Genomic DNA, 18,163 nt, shown 5'->3' on the forward strand with positions numbered 1-18,163 from the left:
GAAAGTCTCTGGTTGTATGTTGAAACTTGGTGGCATTTGTGGCTTTGTGTGGATTTGATGCCAAAACCAAATGAGAGTCAGCAGCTTTGACTGAGTTTCCTTTGTGTTTTGGGTGGTCACTAAAACCTTAAACACAAATTAGAACACAAATATCTGAGGATTGAGGAAGAGGAGAGAAAGTAGAGATTGAATTAATGTTACTTTTACATTATGTCCCATACAGAGATTTTAGGGGAAGTTCTTAACAGCTGGCACTGGATTTCACTTGATCTAACAACAGTCTTGTAAAAGTCTGAAGTTTTTTGCATTGGCTAACCAAAGTCATTCTTATGTTTTATTTATAGGAAAGCAGTGGTTGTTTACATAGTATTAAATATTTAATATTCAGGTCCTAAAGCTACTGTCTTCAAGGAAGAGTTGTTATGAACTAAAATCAAATTGGCTTGTATGTAGTGAACTTTGAGTTTATTTATACTAGACTTCAAATTCACCAGAAGTCCTAGCATTTCAAGGACTTAAGAAGTGTTTTTATTGTAATTTTATTTTTAATTACCGCTCCTTTAATTGAGGCTTACATTTCGAGTTTTATCCACAGGAGGTTCCACCTTTTATGTTGCAGTGTTGCTGTTGTAGAGTCCAGAATGCCAAACAGCCAACACTTCCTGCTCACAGTGGCAGTATACATGAGTTAATGCTTATCTTCTGTAAAAGAAGCTAGTATGAGTTTCTTCTGCTCCTGCATCAGGAGTGTTAGAATTGCTTGCAGAAGCAATTTGGGCTCTGTTTTGGGCAAGGGACATTTTAAACTTTGTTTTGATCCCTTTTCCCTGGTCCTAAAATTTAAGAGCCGGACAGGGTTAAATGGTTTTTACCTTGGTATTTAATAAGGATCCTTACAGTGCTCCACTTTGCCAAAGTGGAATGTGCCAAAATGCACACACCTGATAGATCATTAATACAGTTTTACAGACCTTACAAATTAGCATATCTAACAAAGATGCCTCAATGAGAGACTTGAATGAATAGCATGATATCTCCACATCCTGAAGAATTCTCCCCTGGAGGGACCTAATCCTAATTTCCAGGATGTATTTTAAAGAGACCTTGGTTTCCCAAGATAGCTTAGGGCTTTCCAGCCTCAAACTGCCAGGCCTCTGGGATGTTTTGTCTTCTGGCCCAACAGAATACCAGGACTATGCCAAATGATCAGGCTTTAGGAATTACAAGTATGCATGCTAGGAGCACTGAGGTTACATAAAAGTTATATAAAAGATATATAAAAGAAAAGGCAAAAAGTCATAATGGCATCAGTTTCATTCTGCAAGCACTATTGCTTAAGAGGTTGTTGCAGGGGGTCAGAGAATAATAGAACAAGCACACATAGTGATGCTACATTTAAAATGCTTTTATTTTGCTCTTTCCTCTGAGGACTACAAAGAATTGAGTCACACATACAGGCCTGCCTGTCTTCTCTCTGTTGTGCTTCAATTTCATTATGTGGGAATTTCTTAAAGTCAGCAACTCCTTGCAGCTAAGTAAAAGATTTTAGTACATGTTCCAGAGGGTAGCTTATTCTCATTTACAAAGGAAGCAAAACCAAAACAGCCCTGAGGGGGGTACAGACTTAGACTGTGTAATTAATTTTTTTTTTTCTTATGGAAATGTTCCTTTCCCCTGAAGGGAAGGCTGTAAGAAAATAAAACTTACATAGCTGACCAGAAGGTGGGTGGGCAAGAAATGCCAGCACCATATAAGGCTTCTCACAGCATAGTAATACAAAGCTACTTAATTTTCAACTTTTCTCAGTTTCTTTATTTCATTAAATAAATTTCCTTATTCTTAATTTAAGAAAGCTTTTGGAGGACTTTGCTTTAATCCTTCTGTCCTGTACCTAAAAATGTTTTCAAATGCAATTATCAAATGTTCTTTGCTTAGGGAAAATTGTCCTTAGCTTGCTGGAGTTTAGCTGAATAAACTTGGATTGGGGATTTTGGTCCTTGGATGTAATCTGCCAGTAGAGCAAACTCTGGGCTGTTATGTTTTAGGCATCTGTAAACCTCCATGATTCACCAATCTCTGTGACTGCATTTAATTACACCTCTGAGTTACTGTTCAGTTAATTTAGTATGTTGGTTAAGTCATGCACTCCTTTGTCTTCCCTTCCCCCTTTAAAGCTAAAATCCAGAAGGTTTAAAGCACAACTAAACGCGGTTTCTAGAGCCCAGGTAATCTGACTGCAATGGGAGAAGAGGCAGCTGCAGCTCTGCCCCAGGTGATGCCCACAGCACATGGGCAGCTTCCATGTGCTAGGGTCACCTCCTGCAGGGCTTGCACCGTGTCCCTGACCCTGTTTTGTTTCTTGCCTGCCAGGGAGTGCTGGAGGAGCAGCTCTCCCTGGGCGGGGACAGCGCCTACAACGCGCACTTTGGGGAGAGCATGGCCGCCCTTGGTGACATCGATGACGACGGATTCCCAGGTCAGTGCAGCTCCCGTGGCCATTTCTGCAGCGGGGTGAGCAGTGCTGCTGACAATGCTGGTCAGTCCTGCATGTCAGGCATTGCTTACCCAGACCTGACTAGCTCCTGGGTGCAGCCTAGGGATAAATCTGCTTGTGCAGAATTTGTGTGCTGAAGCATTTTGTAGCTGACTGTCCCTCATATTGGCTTAGTTTGTGTCTGTGCAGGTCACATTAACACTGCTTTGCTTTCCTTGCTGCTGTATTTTCTTCTTTCCTGTGTGGCTTATAAAAGGCTTTAGATACCCTTACCCTGAACTAAACAGAAACCTATGTCTGACTCCTTCCTTCTTACCCATTTCCCTATGTTTCCCAGCCTTTCTGGATTTGTTGACATAATCATTTCTTATCAAGAAGTATCATTTAGAAGTAGCTTCTCACTCCTGATAGCACACAGTCTATTAATTTCTCTCTTTTGCTTTGTTCTCCCCCTGCTCCACTCTCAGAATGCTCAGTGTGAGACCCCATGCTGTGAGAACAAAAAACTGATGTTCCTTTTCTGCCCTAGAAGTGCAGATTAAGGACTTGTAAACAAAGGCCAACTTAGTGTGTGCCTGAATTTATTTCCTCCAGGCCTTTCAGGTCACAGTATCCCATTAAGCCTAACCCAGCCTTGTTTCAGGTTGCCCTCACAAATCATGAACATTTTCTTCCTCTGCACTGTGACATGTGCTTGTGTGTTCTTGCTAATATTTATAGTCAATCATGGTGATGGTGAGACTGCAGAGAGAGCTGGATCAGTCTGTGGGTATGAAGCAATTGTGAAAAGCTTAATATTAGCAGACAGCATAGTCACTACATCCAAGCAGGAGAGGAGAATGGAAGGTGGGGTCCCATGCTTCCTGTAGGAGTTTGCAGTTAAATTGCATCAATTGTAATTTGAAAATTCACTCTCGGCAGTCGTGTTTTAATTCTTGCCTATCCATTTAATATACCTAGCCTTAAGGTACTGCAACAGTAAATGTTTCACCAGTCTTGTATTGGTTCACAAAGCTGGTGTTCTCATGGTTTGAAGATTTGGTTATGAAAACATTCTAAATTCACTTTTTTTTTGAGTATGGCTGCTCATTTATAAACAGATTTTTGAAAAAGAACATGTTTCTAATTAGGCACAGCATCTGATTCTGTGAAACATAGATATGTGTACAAATTCAGATGTGTTTGTGTATTTTTAAAGTTTATCTTAATATGAGCTCTTAATTAAATCAAACAGGTTCCTTCTACCCAGGTTCATATAAGCTATGATCATCTTTGTCATGGGGAGCTGTTTTCCTATGGATAGCTGCATCCTGAAATTAGGGAAAAGTTGGATTAATGGCATGGATTGTGAAATGTGCACTGTTTTACAGATGTGGCCATTGGAGCACCTAAGGAGGATAACTACATAGGAGCAGTGTACATTTACCATGGGGATGCCAGTGGTATTGTACCTCAGTACTCTATGGTATGTGGCACTATTCTTTATGATCCCTGTCTGGAAGTCACTTTCCCAGGATTTGCAGAAATAAATCATGTTTAAGCGTCCCTTAATAGGTAACCTTCTCATAGCTCTACATCCTTTTCTCAGTCCTGGTTTGAAGATGGCTTTTCCCAAAATTTGTCTGTATCTATGCTGAAAGGCAAAATTATGTTAGTCAGGAGGTATTTTTTACTGTCTTCTGTTAGAGCTGTCAGCTACATCTTCTTGAAGCAAGTGGAGCCTTTAAAGTTGAGTGTTAGATTTTAGAGATATTGCTAATGCAGAGGAGAAATGAAAACCCGGAAAGGTTGAGCATGGAAATTGTGGAGAGGCCAGTGGGAAGTTGGGAGGTTGCACTTTATTTCTGTAGAGGCAGATTTTGTGAGAATGAAGAGTTACTCGGTTTTTTTTTGTGCCTCTTTACCCACCTTGCTGGCCTTCTTGCACTCTGACAATCTGTCAGAATGCCATTCTTAGGTGCCACTCCCTTACCCACTTATTATGAAATAAAACCTTCTTAGGGATATGTATGATATCTTGTGCAGAGAGGACACAGTGCAGTTTAGCTGCTGTAGCCAGGCAGTAGAGAAGAAATTTATGCTCCTGCTGCCCAACATGTGTCTCATAGTCTCTGTCTAGCACATTTCATTGTTCTGAAAGCCTGTCTCTTCCCTCCCTCTGTGTGTTTGAAGTTCTGGTTGTTTTGTTTTGTTGCTGGGTGGGATCCTTCATAGTAAATCAGTTTACACAGAATTAAAGAGTTCAGTGGTTATATTGGCAACTCTTTCAACAGACTATAAAAGTTCAGCCCTTCTTCCTTTACCATGTAAATGGCTTGCCCTGCTTTTGAGAAAAAAGGAAGTTAAGTGACTCTTTAGTGTGTTTTAGAAGTATTCATAATGTGTGGCCTGTGGAAGATTCTGCCTGATATTTGCCAAGAGCCACTGGTTGGGAGGTTCTTCTCTGAAAACCCCAGAGCTTTCCAGCTCTTGCTGAAAAGGATTGGATTTTTTTTTTTTTTTAAGTTTGTATTTTGGCTTGGTTTGATTTATTTTTTTTACTTTGGGTGGGTTTTTTTTTTTTTTTTGGTCATTCATGGGAAAATTTTACATTATTAAGAAGGACAGATTAGCAGGGTGGGAAGGAAGGCATCCTGTCTGTGATCTCTCCCTCCCTATTGGAGCAAGGCCAGCAAATACAGCTCATGTCTCTCCATTTGGTCAGTGGGAAAGCACCCAGCTCAAGAGTGTGGCAGGGCATGTGGTTCTTGATCCTTGATAAACATTGCTATCATTGTCCCATGTCCTGAGGCAGCCAAGGGGGCACCCCTGACAGGATTTGTCCCTGTGCCATTTCCCAGTGCCTGGTGCAGGCACTAGACACACTGCTGGTTCAAGTCCTGTGCAACCAGAACTGTGAAGCACCTTCAGCTCTTGACCTGTCTGCTCTGGATTTGAGCCTGGAGGTGGAACACATTTTCTCTATCTTATTACTATATTAGTGCTGTGGATTTCCTCTCTGAAATAAGCTGTGAGAGGTGGAGTGGGGGGAGGGTCTAGCAGAGTGTATATTTTCACCCTTTTCATTTTGTTAGCTCTTCTTCCTCCCTCCTCCTGCTTTCATCAATTAAAGTGCTGGTAAGTGTTGTTCTCTGTCCCTTCAGCAGCTTCAGTGGAGGCTATTAGCAGAAGCTCCTGACCTGGCTTTGTGTCCTGCTATTTTCATTTATGGTACTTAAAAGCAGCATTATTCTTCTGTCTTGCAGGCTGAAAGAACCCACAGATGTCTCTTAGGTGTTTGCAGGTGGGATTTGCCACCCTAACTGGGATCTCCAAAAATGAAATGAGAGTGTAATGTGGGAATTGGAACTCATTTCCAATTGCATTAAACTTACCTGCCTAAGAGTAGAAAAAGAGATCTGTACCCAGAGGAGAACTGTTTTCCCTTTAAGCTAACAGTTGGGATATTTTGCTTACCTTCAACTAGTCTTTTTTTTTCATAAATTTCTTCCCTGATCTTTTGTCCAATATTACATTTTTTCATGGGAGGGCCAGGAAAAGTTGGTCACATGTCACAAAGAGTGAAGCACCTCCAACAGACTTAAAATTACTTTATGGTTTCCTCTGTCTGTAACTTTTACTGTCAGAAGTTGATTTGAGTTCAGGTTTGCATTGATGGCCCAGCAGAATGATTGAAAGCTGGGAAAACTTCTGATTGCCTTCCTAGAAAAAGAGGTTTTGATATGATAATTTGCTTCAGAAAAAGGCATTTACAGTGCAAATAATTTAGAGAAAGTTTTGTATTAGTATTTTAAAAAAGAAAGAAGCTATGTTAGAAGTTAGTTAATCTTTGTGTTGGGGAGGCAGAAATGAAATACAGCTTCCAAACTGACAGAAAATATTTTGTAATAGATGCTGGAAATGAGAATTTCCAAGTGAGATAAGAATAATTTTGACTTTGGGTATGCTGGCAAACTTGGGGAAAAGAAATGGTTGTGTGTGATTTTCTATTTTAACTAATCGTTAATATTGTTAAGATGCTTCTTAAAACTTTTATTCGCAGAAATTAAGGGAATAAAATCTCCTGGGTGCAGTTATATTTTTTCCTCGTGCAGAAATCTGTTTGATGTGTTCCTCATTTTGCTTGGGTCTGCAGGACCTGTAATGCAGGTGTGGGTTTTTAGTCCAAGTCAGCACTGGTGTCCTACCAGCTGGGAGCAGAGGGCAGTGGACAGCCTTCCTGTTAGGGCTGTGGGGGAAGTGCAAGCAGCAGGTGTGCAGCACTTCCAGCCCACTGGAGAGACCCAGTGGCCATGAAAATCATGCCTGCATGTTTTTGGGATGTTTTGTAAGGGTTTATTTTAGAGGGTTTTTTTGTGTTAATGACTAATTTGACTTGTGTGTTTTCTACTGCAGAAGCTGTCTGGGCAAACAATAAACCCAAAGCTGCGAATGTTTGGCCAGTCCATATCAGGGGGAGTTGATATGGATAGCAATGGTTATCCAGGTATGTTGGCTGCTCTGACAGAGAGCATCAGGAAAACACAGCAGCAGGCTGAGAAAACAGCAGAGTTGGTTGTTGTCAGGCTGCTGGTTCCTGCCATTGCAGGTGGTCAGTGGAACTGAGCTGCTTTTTCCATTTCCCCTCTGCCACTCAAAACTCCTGATAAAAATTTTAGGTGATTGCCTAATTCAAGTATTTGGACAGTCACAATAATTGAGGGTTCAGTATCTGGCCAATGTTTTAAGTTTCTGGGAAGCTGCTGTGTCAGGACGGCAATCTTAAAATGACCCAAAAAGTATACAGTAATATAATAGTACTAATAAAAATCAAACAAGGAAGCAGAAGTGAACATCACAGAACTAATCCTTCAGTTGCAAGACTTATGACACAATGACATTAGAAGGGACAAACTGGCTAAGTCAGAAAATGCTTTTTTTTATTCATGTTCTATGATTTAGCAAGAGATTTGAGAGAACTGAATTTTATGCCTCTTTTGTAACTGCCTCAATGTTACAAACATTTCAGATATGACTGTTGGAGCCTTCCTGTCAGACAATGTGGTACTTCTTAGGTGAGATATCTTTTTCATTCACTGTTGTCTTCCTCTGTTTTCTGTTTGTATCTTACATTTTCCTCCCTAGTTTACTGTGGCCAGAAGAAGCAAGCTGGATTACTTTTTAAGCAAAAACTTAGGCATGAATGGCATCAAAGAATGCAGCCTAATTTAAATAGAATAGTGGGGACTGATAATACCAGGATAATACCTGGTCTATGAAGGGAAAGGGTTAGAGCCAAAAGGAGATGTGTTGTATCTCAGTGCCTCTTTAGAAAAGTTGCTCCTGACTTGTGACAAGGCTTTTTCTTTATTCTTATGTTTACCTAAAGTAAATCAATTGTGATTAAAGGGAATGCAGTTGAGCAAAAAATGAGCTGTGTAGCATGCTGGGATGTAGTTTTGCAGATATATCTGCAATATAAATAAACTACATATATATATATATATATATATATATATATATATATATATATATATATAAAATACTACATAGATATAACATATGCACATTATATATGCATATATATATATATACACACAGTTTGGCATATATATAATTTTATAACGAGATGCAGAGTGACACAAAAGTCTATGGGGAAATTAAATATGGATATGTTTGCAGTGCACACAGGAGCTGGGCTGCTGTTCCAAGTTTGAGTTAAGTAGTTGCTTGTTCCATCTTATAGAACTGGGACAGCTTGGTTCACCAAATTACTCAGGTGGAGAGTTAGAGTGCAAGTGACCTGGGTAACAAAGTGGAAAGTTGTGAGTAGCTCCTTTGTTCCACTTGTTAATATTCAATAAAAAATCCTTTCAATACTTAGATATCTTTAGGGACCCCTGCATCTTAATGGAAGATACAGGGATGGGGTGACCCTGGTAATACAAGTGCTGGCACTGCAGAACAGATGTGCCAGTCTTCTTCCTGCTCAAGGCAGGAGAAGTTTGGCTCTGTTTCCATTTGAATCCATTGCACTGAAGAAAAAGAAGAAGGAGAGGGAGGGAAGAAATACTCTTGATGATCAGCATGGCAGGTGGTCAAGGCTTTTGAAGAGTTTTCTGTTTCTTCATCATATATGCAGAGAACACTAATAACAGATTCTGTGAAAAGGTAATGCCATACCCCAGATGGGAATTTGCAGTCTCATGGCTCTGAAGCTGCTGGAAAGAAAACTGGATTTTTACCTACCTTGATGTTACTTGCAGAGAAGGGAAGACAAACTGAAATTACTTACTGTGATTAAACCACATACATCACAACAGCATCATGACCTCTGTTCATGTGTTCAGTTATGCTTGTGCATTTCAGAGGAAATTAGTGCATTAATGCATTAGTGCATTTGTGAGCAGCTTGATTAATTGCTGCTACTGTCAGTTTAAAGTGTGTCCCTCTTGCTGTTAGGATAAAAGAGAGAAAATTTTTCTCCCCCATGCATCCCTTCACCCTTCCCACTTTTGTGAAGTCCTTTAACCAAAACCAACAAATGCTTTGCCAAGTGATATTTTGTGCCTTTGGTGGAAGCCTTTCTTGACTAGGGACAGATGCATTGATCTGTTGATCGTGTGTGTATGGCCCTTTGACAGATACATTGTGTTTTTCCCCAGTGAATAAGCAAATGACATAACATTAAGGAAAAATTGCACAGTGCATGATAGCTGGAGAAGTACTTTTTAAAAGGAGAAATATTTTTCTAGATCAGTTATAACATTTATTCTTTTATGTTTCCTTAAGTATTCAGAAAGAGTGAGGTGTGAAATGATGCTAGGACACTGATTTTTTTTCTCCTCCCTTCCCACTACTGTATATATTTCTAAGGCTAGCATTTATTTTTATCCTCCATCTGAAAGTGGGAACTTGCACTGTTATTTCAGGCTGTGGTACAAGAGTCTGAGTGGCTGTATCAGAGATTGATGTGAATCTTGTTCCAGTTCATATAAATTTGGCATAACCACAACTCCTGCTCTCTTCTCCCCCTCTCCTGCCTCTAAATTTAAGTGGCTTGTGGAGTGAGTCCTAAAGTGGTTTACAGGTTCTGGCCTTGCATGACTGCTGGGACTATCTCAGAATGAATTTGCTAGTTGCTGCACATTTTTTTTTTTTTTTTATTACTGTAGTTGATTTTGGAAGAATGTGTTCATTTTGAACATGTACAGCATTGAAAGCAGGAAGAATAACACTCATAATTTTTGGGCTCAAGTCCTGCACTGGAGATGGCTCAGGAGTGCCTGAGTTTCAGGACTGCTTTTCCCAGTCAAGGTGCTGGGGCTTCTGTGTTGTATGGAAAAGGAAACTGTTGAGTTTCAGTGCAGGTAGCTTGGTGTGTGACCTGCACCTTGAGCTCTGTGGCAGGAGCCCAAAGCAAGAGGACACTTAGGGGCACAGAGACACAGCAGGAGCCTCAGGAGACAAAGCAGAGACTTTTGTGTGCTTGGACTTTGAGGGTATAAAAGCTCATGGGGTCCCTTGTTTGGGGTCCCTCCTTGGAGGCACCACCCCGAGCTGTTTGCATGTTACTGCCCTATGAGTAAAAGGCTTTACGAAACTGTGGGAAATATGGTCTGGCCATATGGTGTGTGCAGGAAGTCAAGGGGGGCACTGTCAGCTCGCTGGAGCCACACTGCAAATGAGCTTTGGTGCCAGCAGTTAAATCTCTGGTCGTGGGAGCATGACTGAGTGCCTCCTGCATGGTGAGACAGGGAAGTTTCCTTAGCAAGACACCTGTGCCTTGATCACTCAGCCTGCTCTGTGATTCTGGCTGGAGTCTCCCTCAACCAGGAGTACTGGTAGTCATGACCTGGTGCTGGAGTTATTAGAGTAGAAAGCTTTTGTTCATAGTGCACTGGAAAACTCCTGAAACACAGTTCAGCAGCATAATAAAAGTATTCAGTCCTTGTCACTTGCCAGGAAGGAATTAGCCAAACATTTAATCCTCCACAAAACATGGATGTGGTGTCTGTTGTCCCTTTTATACTGTCAGAAAAATTTTCTATGACTCCATCTCCTGTGGAGGACCTCTGTGTTCTCTCCTTGACTTTGAGATCACAAATTTTTCTGTAGACCACTCTGTGGAAACCCACAGTCTCTCCCTGCCTGTCCCTGTTCATGCAAGTTGATTAGCAACCAGTCTCATTTGCATGAACTTCTCATTCTTGTTTGCTGTTCTTGTAATTTGTTGTCCTCTGTAGTTATTCAGGAAGGCTTTATGCAACCTTTGCTGGAGATGATTATTGTAATTCCATATTATCAGTTTCCCCAGCTGCCTGCCTGTAGTCTGTATCTGAGCACTAAACTTCAAGCTGATATTACCACTTTCACTTAAATGCTAGTAGCTTTTGCCAGCTAGGTAAAATGTTAATTTATTTTACAATTCAAATGTGCTCTCTTATTTTTCCTGTCTGCTTGAAATTGTGCAGTTTACCAAATTTGCTTTCTTTTCCTTTTGTGGAGAATTTCCCTTTGAATGGTCACTCAATTCTACTTCTCTGTTGATCTCCAGATCCAGGCCTGTCATTACCATGGATGTCACCATTTTCCTGCCCATATCTATCAATATCACAGCTCCTCAGTGCCATGATGGTTTGCAGCCAGTGAACTGCCTCAATGTCACAGCATGCTTTCGTTTCAGTGGCAAGCATGTTCCTGGAGAAATAGGTAAGGACCTGTGCCAGCCCCAGACAGGAGCACAGTAACAGGCTGACATGGTGGTGGGGTCTCTCTTTGTGCTTGGTGACAGAGCTTTTGTGTGAAATTGGTAGTTTCAAGATGAATATGGGCAATACAGTCCCAGAAGACTGAAGGCTTGACAACTTTCTTGGGTGTGTTTTTACCTTCTGATGAGGCTGACATAATACTGAGGCAGATTCTTCCTTAGTGAAATGAGGGAAATGTCTGCTTGGGTTTACTGCAAGGATAGAGAACACAACCTTCTGAGTTCATATTCTCTGTCTACCTTTTGATATTACATACCTGTGTCCATATCCTCTATCAATGTTATTAGAGAACAGCTATGATTTGCCCTTGATTAATAGTGTTTGAAAGTCTGCAAGGAGCTCTTCAAACAGACATGAGAAAATCCTTTTCTGTCCATCAGTTTACGTGTTTGTAAAACAATTATCAATAGTCCAGTATTTTACTGATTGCAAGAGTATCTTCTGGAAGATATTGGTTAGTCTGTGTAAAACACTTAGAGTTTCTCAGGTGAATGGAATTGTGTAACAGGTAATTGCCCTTACATCTTGGCTCTATTAAAATGCTACTTTTACGTCCCAATGCTTACAAATCTTAGCTGTTTTATGATGTGGTATGGGACAGACGCAGCATTTCTAAATATTTAAGGTCTGGGTTAAAGTTTTTCATGATGTTTCACTTTTGCCATGCTTTAGGAAATGCAGACTGTGCTGTTCAGGGAAGATGCCTCACCCTCACAGCATGCTGTGTCTTGACAGTGAGTCTGGTGAGGAGCTGGGGGAAGCACTGCCTCTTCCTGCTCTGTGCCCTAAGCTCTCTGAGCAGCTAGTTAAGAAGGATGAGTTGTATCTGAGTATCCTCACCTGAGCCTGCTCTGCAGTATTCTGTTTTTAATTAAGTCAGGAAAGGAAAAGGCTTCTTGCTACTTCTTGCATTCACATGAAGTGAGACCTACAAGCAGCTAGTCACTGTCACCTGAACAGCTCAAAACAACGGAGTTACTGTATTTAAGATTCCTCTGTATTCTAACATATTGGTGTGACTGAGACTTCAGTTTTGATTTTTGCTTCCTCTAAATGCTAATGTTTTCCTTCCCTGCAAAGGATGACTCTTAACTAGACAAATACATGCTTTGATAGAGTATTTTTTTAATAGCCACTACTCTGTCATTAAGAAAATGCATTTCTGAGGGCTCCTGAGGTATTAATTCCTCTCTCAAAAAGTACAAATAGGTTTTCTGACTGTCTAGGTGTTCTTATATTCCTGGAGTACTATTTAAAATGTTTCCTTTGCTTTAATTTCATATCTTAGGACAGTGGCTAAGAAGTACACTGCCTTTTTTCCAATCTAAATATTTGTTTCCCTTGTTTACAAAGAACTGTCTTCCTGTTCATCATGTCTTGTAAGAGCTGGTTGAATTCCCCTGTGTTGTCATTCAAACTGCACTTCTCATGATTTACTGGGTAAAAGCACATATACATCTTCTTTGGTGACCAACATCCATTGTGTTACAAGGAACTTTTAAATTATTAAGTAGGTTATTATAAACTTCAATTATTGCCCTTTCTTACAATACTTCTAACAAAGTGATTTTTCTTGAAAATGTTACAGCCAGAACTATCTGACTGTATAAAACCCCTCAGGATATGATTTGGCAAAAATATCTCAAATAAGCTCTTAGTTAGTACTCTAGCAGCCAGACCATTTTAATTATGTTGCAGTTGAAGAATATCAATTAACAAATTATGGAAGTTAATGGTAATATTGTAGTGGTTCCTTTCCTCCATGGTTAAAGGTAGGGGAAAAAACCCTTAGAATATCCCTGCTAATGCATTGTTAGGCAGTTCAGACTTTGAAAGGCTTATGGAGGGATTAAAATGCTATGCCAGAATTTTGTGACTAAAAGTGTTGGGATTATCTCACCCTCAGATATCTGAGTGCATTTTGTTAAATCAGACTGCAAGAGGCTTATCTAGAGTGGCACTCCCCTAGGGTTTGCCAGCATGGGTTCTCAGGATTGCTGCTTACTGGTGTACAGTAGAGCATTTCTCCTGCTTTTGGGCACCTAGAATTGGCCATCTATTACATAATGTTCAGACAATCAAGCTGAACATGCACACAGCATTCTCCTGTGGCAAATGTGTGTCTTCAATACTTATTTGGATGTGTGATTATTTTGCTAACAAGAATGGGAAGAAATGTCATCTTCATTTAGCCCTGCCTCACACTTGCACGTAAACCTACTTTTTTTTTCTTCTCCTTCTACTGGTAGTATCTGAGAATCTGTGTTTATGGATACTGCTTGATACTGCAAATGACTGCACAATTTCCACTAAGTTGTTTCTTGCAGACTATAGTTTTCAGAAGTATGAGTTTGTTGCTGAAATGTTTTTGTCTGAACAAAGACCTGTGACCAAGTGAAATGTGCTCTGCACTTTGTGCCACACTCTGTCTGACCCTTCACTCTGCCCCAGTGCTTGCTGGAGAGCTGAACACCTAGTGGTGTGCCTGCTGACAGCCTCCAGTATGTTTTGGACATAGGAGATGTACAGCATTTAAAGTTTCCACTCTGTCATCTCACAATCTCACTTAGACTGCTGCCCCCTCACCTGAGGGGCCATTGCTTTGTCTCCCCTGGGGTCTCTGGATCACCAGGAAAGGCAGATTAAAGGAATGGCTTACTTACCTTGGAAGAAAAGGTTTCAGCCTGCCCAGGCTGTGTACTTCTGTGTGACCAGGACAAGAGCAAGGCTGCTGGCATCTGTGCATCAGGTGCTGCCTCTGCATTCATCCCTGGGGGAGAATGGAAATAAAATTGTGGTCACAGTTGTCGAGGCTGGTTTTTAAAATTATTAGAAATGCCTCTGCCTAAATTTAGGTGCAAATGAGACCATATGCCAAAGTCAATTGTATGGATTTTATTTGATGGTAAATATGAAAGACAGAAAAAAAAGAAATAGAAAATAGGCAGGAGGAACAGAGAGAAAGTGACAGACACAGAGTAAAGAAAATGCGCCTTTCTGTAGATCCCATGATGTTCTGTTGATCTCCTCCAGTTGATCTCCTTGGTGGTGATGGTCCCCCTGAAAATCATTTTTAGGGAGGGTTGGGCTTCACTGGCTCCTCTATACAGTTCTACTGTAATGAGCAAAATTTCATATCAGTGTTTGAGGCATGAACTATTCCAGTCTGACATCCACCCTGTGACTCAAGCATTGTAATAAATATCTCTTTCCTAGCAATCTTCCTCAGTTTATGGGTTGTCCATGGAGAGGATGAAGAAAAATAATAGGAAAAAAGATAGAACCAGCAGAAGCTATAGCATGAGTAATTATACAGCACACAATAATTCTCAACCCAATTCTCATTAGTCAGTGCCCCAACCCCGTGAATCCAAAGAATTTGTGTTTTTTAATGGGCAGTGGGTGTGAGGGATTTGAGATACAACATTGTATCTCTTAGGTGTTGGTTCAATATATTTTGAAATTAGTTATAAAATTATAGAGCGGGTCTTCATTTTTAAGTTCTATAGAGGAGTATCCTCAACAGATACATGTATTAACATGTGTCAGCCAGCCATGCTTTGAGAGGATTCCCAGCTCTTGTAGTATAATTGATTAACTTTGCACCTTGGAATAAAAATTAATGGATTTGTTGAGGATGTGTGTTTTCTTCTTGACTGCATTCACATGGAAGAATTTTATATGCAATATTCTTAGTCCACCAGATAATTCTGTGTATTATGGAAGCCAGTTTTTATGATACAAAATGTTCTTGTATTTTTTTCATCAGAGCTATGCTCTGTTTTCCAGGAAGCAGTTGTAATTTAATCTTAACACAAAATAGAAACTGGATTTATTATTGGAGGGATTGGAAATGAAATTAATTCCCTTTCAAAGTTAGGTGTATTATCCCAAGTAGTTCTTTTTCTTTTGAATTTCAGTGAGTATATTGCCCTCATCACATTCTACACTCACACTGAGAAGCATATGTATTGCAGAATGTGCTACAGTCACTCCACTGATTAGTATAAATAGAAGAAGTGAGGCAAAGTTAAAATACTCTCATTGGACATAGGGCAGGAAATTTAACACACATAGAAGTCCTTTCTGTATTTTATTCATGTCCCTTTTGCAGTCCATGGCTATCCCTCCAGGTTTAGGGAGCAGGATTCAATAATTTCTTAATGGTGTTTTGTTAAGATTATTTAATTCTCTAGTTAGTAAATTAGAAAAATTTAGCCAAATCCTAATACTTTTAAAGCTCTCTGAGGCATAACTGGGAGGTGAGTACATATTTGCATGATTTCAAATATGTATAAATATTTATACCGACTCTCAGGATAAAATTGGTTGCGACAAATTATAGAATCATTAGACCTTTTGCCACATCAATTTTCAGTAAAAACAGAACAAGTTAGACAAAAATCAAACTCATTTGAGTTTACTTTGGCTAATATTTGATCTCCCAGCAAGCCTCTTAAAATGAAAACACAAGCAAATTACAAACATTCACAAACTGAAAATGCAAGCAATTATTGTGACATGTATAAATTTCATTGGTTTTCATGCAGCTCCATCTCATGTGTTGGTAGATTCCTATAAAAGGGAACTGAATGTGCTGCTTGCAGTTTCTCTGCTCCCAAACTGTTTTCCTTATTTTGAATATAGGAATGTTTGACATTCCTAGAAAAAAAGGAAATAAATAAACTTCACTGGCACAGTAAGCCAGAATGAAAAAAGTTGCTAATTGCATTAACTTTTTTAGATGAAGCTTTTATTCTATGGAGTGCTTGTTCCACCACTTCTCTTGTTTCCCACAGTTTTTCAGTGAGGTCTCCTCCAACCAATTTCACATTCAGTGGAGGAAGTGAAACTGCTTTAATTGCAATCTGTGAATTAGGAAGTGGTTTTGGCATTTGAGTTGCTTTTTTTTTTTTTTTTTTTTGTGGTTTTGGTAGGCTTCTGCTTTTCACCTGGGAGCAGTCAGTCTTATGAGTTTGCTCCTTTTATTCAAGTTGTTTTCCTTTTTCCATGATCAAATTTGGCAGCAAGCAATGCCACTGCCTAAAACCTTTTGTTAATAACCCATTGCCTTTTCAGTAACGAATTGCTCCCTATCCCATTTTTTTTTTTTCTCTCGCTATGTTCACCCCAGGACTAGAGAGGTGACTAACAAATTAACTAAGGAAGGACAGCAAAACATTTTCCCCTAAAGTTTTCCTACAACCCCCACAGAGGAAGCTGCATGGTAATTACCTAAGCCTGCATAGGAACAAGAACATTCCCACAAGTCAGCAGCTACAGGATTGGCCCCAGGATTAGAACCTTTGAGTTCTAGTTCTCCACAACAAACCACAGACTGGTGGGAGGGCATTCCCCATGAGATAGGAGCTGCAAAATTGGCTTCAAGGACTGGAACTCAGCAATTCTGGCTTTCAAAACAAAACACACAAAAAGTGCAAGGCCATCAGTCCCCACCAATCAGGAGCTTTTGGCTCTGCACAAAACCTCATGGAGACAAGGGAACTAAACTCCCAAAAATCCACTTACCGAAATTTCCACAATTCCCTCAGAGAAAGATTAATTCAAATTTCTGAGCCTGCAGAAAAAACCATGGCTCCACAACCCCTCAAATGAAGTTGGTCCAAGAGCTAAGAATTCCTAAAGAAGGAATCCTAACGATCCTCAAGCTTCTTACAAGAAGTAGTGTTTAGATTTCTAAGATTTACTACAGAAGGAAGTATATGAAATAGTTTTGTGAGAGGAGACAATACTATTGTGAAAGGCACTTTGGATCAGAGAATGTTAATTCTGCTGACTATGCTGATTAAATGTCCAGATCCAGTTATTAATGCTATTAGAAATGCCTCTGCCCAAATAATTGGTGCAAACCATATGCCAAAGTCAATGGTGTGGATTTTAGTTGATAGTAAACATGAGAGAGAGAGGGAAACAAAGAAAGAAATAGAAAATAGGTGAGAGAACAGAGATAGAGTGACAGATAGCATAAAGAAAATATCACCATCTGTGGATCCTATCCCAGTCATGTTCTGTTGATCCTTTCCAGCTGGTCTTCTTGGTCATGATGGTCACCCTGAAAAGCATCTTTAGGGAGGGATGGGCTTCAATGTTTCCTCTACACAGTTTTGCTATAATAAGCAAAATTTTATATCAGTGTTTGAGGCATGAACTATTTTAGTCTCTGACAACAGTCTAGATAATTTCCTCTTCAATAATAATTATAGTAATAGCGCTAGTATGAGATGTAACTCATTTGACTAGAGTTAAGCAGATAGATATGTTAAAAATTGCTCCAAATTTTCTCCTGTACTCTTCATTTCAGATGTACATAGCATGTGATAGTTGATCCATGTCTAGGGCAGTCCTCATGTCCCTAATACTGTTGCCTGAAGGACTGGCAAGATTTAGTGTAGGATAAAGGTTGTTTAATATTTTCACTGTTTAAGCATGTTCCTAGGGCTGAAGAAACATGCCTAATCAAAAGCTTTTCAAAAGAAGATTCTCATTTTCTAACCTATATGCAGCTATGGTTTGGTGCAGGGGTATTCTTTCTGTCTCATTTTTCCAGTCTGTTTGGAGGCAGGCATGAGTCAGGGCCACACTCAGAATGCCTCAGAAGCAAATGTGCTGCAGGGATCTGTTGTTCAATGCATGGAGCAGTGTGGATTGCTCCCTTCTTAGATCTAGGGACAACACCATGAGAGGATTTGACCAAGGTGGAAAGTACTGGGACAAAAAAGCTTTTTGAAAGAGAATGGAGTGAATGTCCTATATATTCTCATTTACTAGCACTTTTTTAATGCTTTCATTACTTAAGAATTTTCTTTTCAAGCAAAATTCATGAATCATTTTCTCCTCATAATTACTGGCAGAGACAGCAAAGAAACACATTCATTTTCCAATGGCTTTTTGTAATTAT

The 18,163-nt window shown here is 39.8% G+C and overlaps 1 protein-coding gene across 1 annotated transcript in view; it reads left to right on the forward strand.

The window, feature by feature from the left end:
- ITGA9 (integrin subunit alpha 9) overlaps window positions 1–18,163 on the forward strand; it is a 214,232-nt gene that overhangs the window by 29,973 nt on the left and 166,096 nt on the right. Inside the window, exons 10-14 of the mRNA XM_079301914.1 lie at window positions 2,371–2,476; window positions 3,865–3,959; window positions 6,890–6,980; window positions 7,503–7,548; window positions 11,031–11,185. Coding sequence (XP_079158040.1) covers window positions 2,371–2,476; window positions 3,865–3,959; window positions 6,890–6,980; window positions 7,503–7,548; window positions 11,031–11,185 — 493 coding nt within the window. The remainder of the gene's footprint in view (window positions 1–2,370; window positions 2,477–3,864; window positions 3,960–6,889; window positions 6,981–7,502; window positions 7,549–11,030; window positions 11,186–18,163) is intronic.

This window comes from Erithacus rubecula, assembly GCF_903797595.1.
Source record: "Erithacus rubecula genome assembly, chromosome: 3".
NCBI classification, from domain to species: Eukaryota; Metazoa; Chordata; class Aves; order Passeriformes; family Muscicapidae; genus Erithacus; species Erithacus rubecula.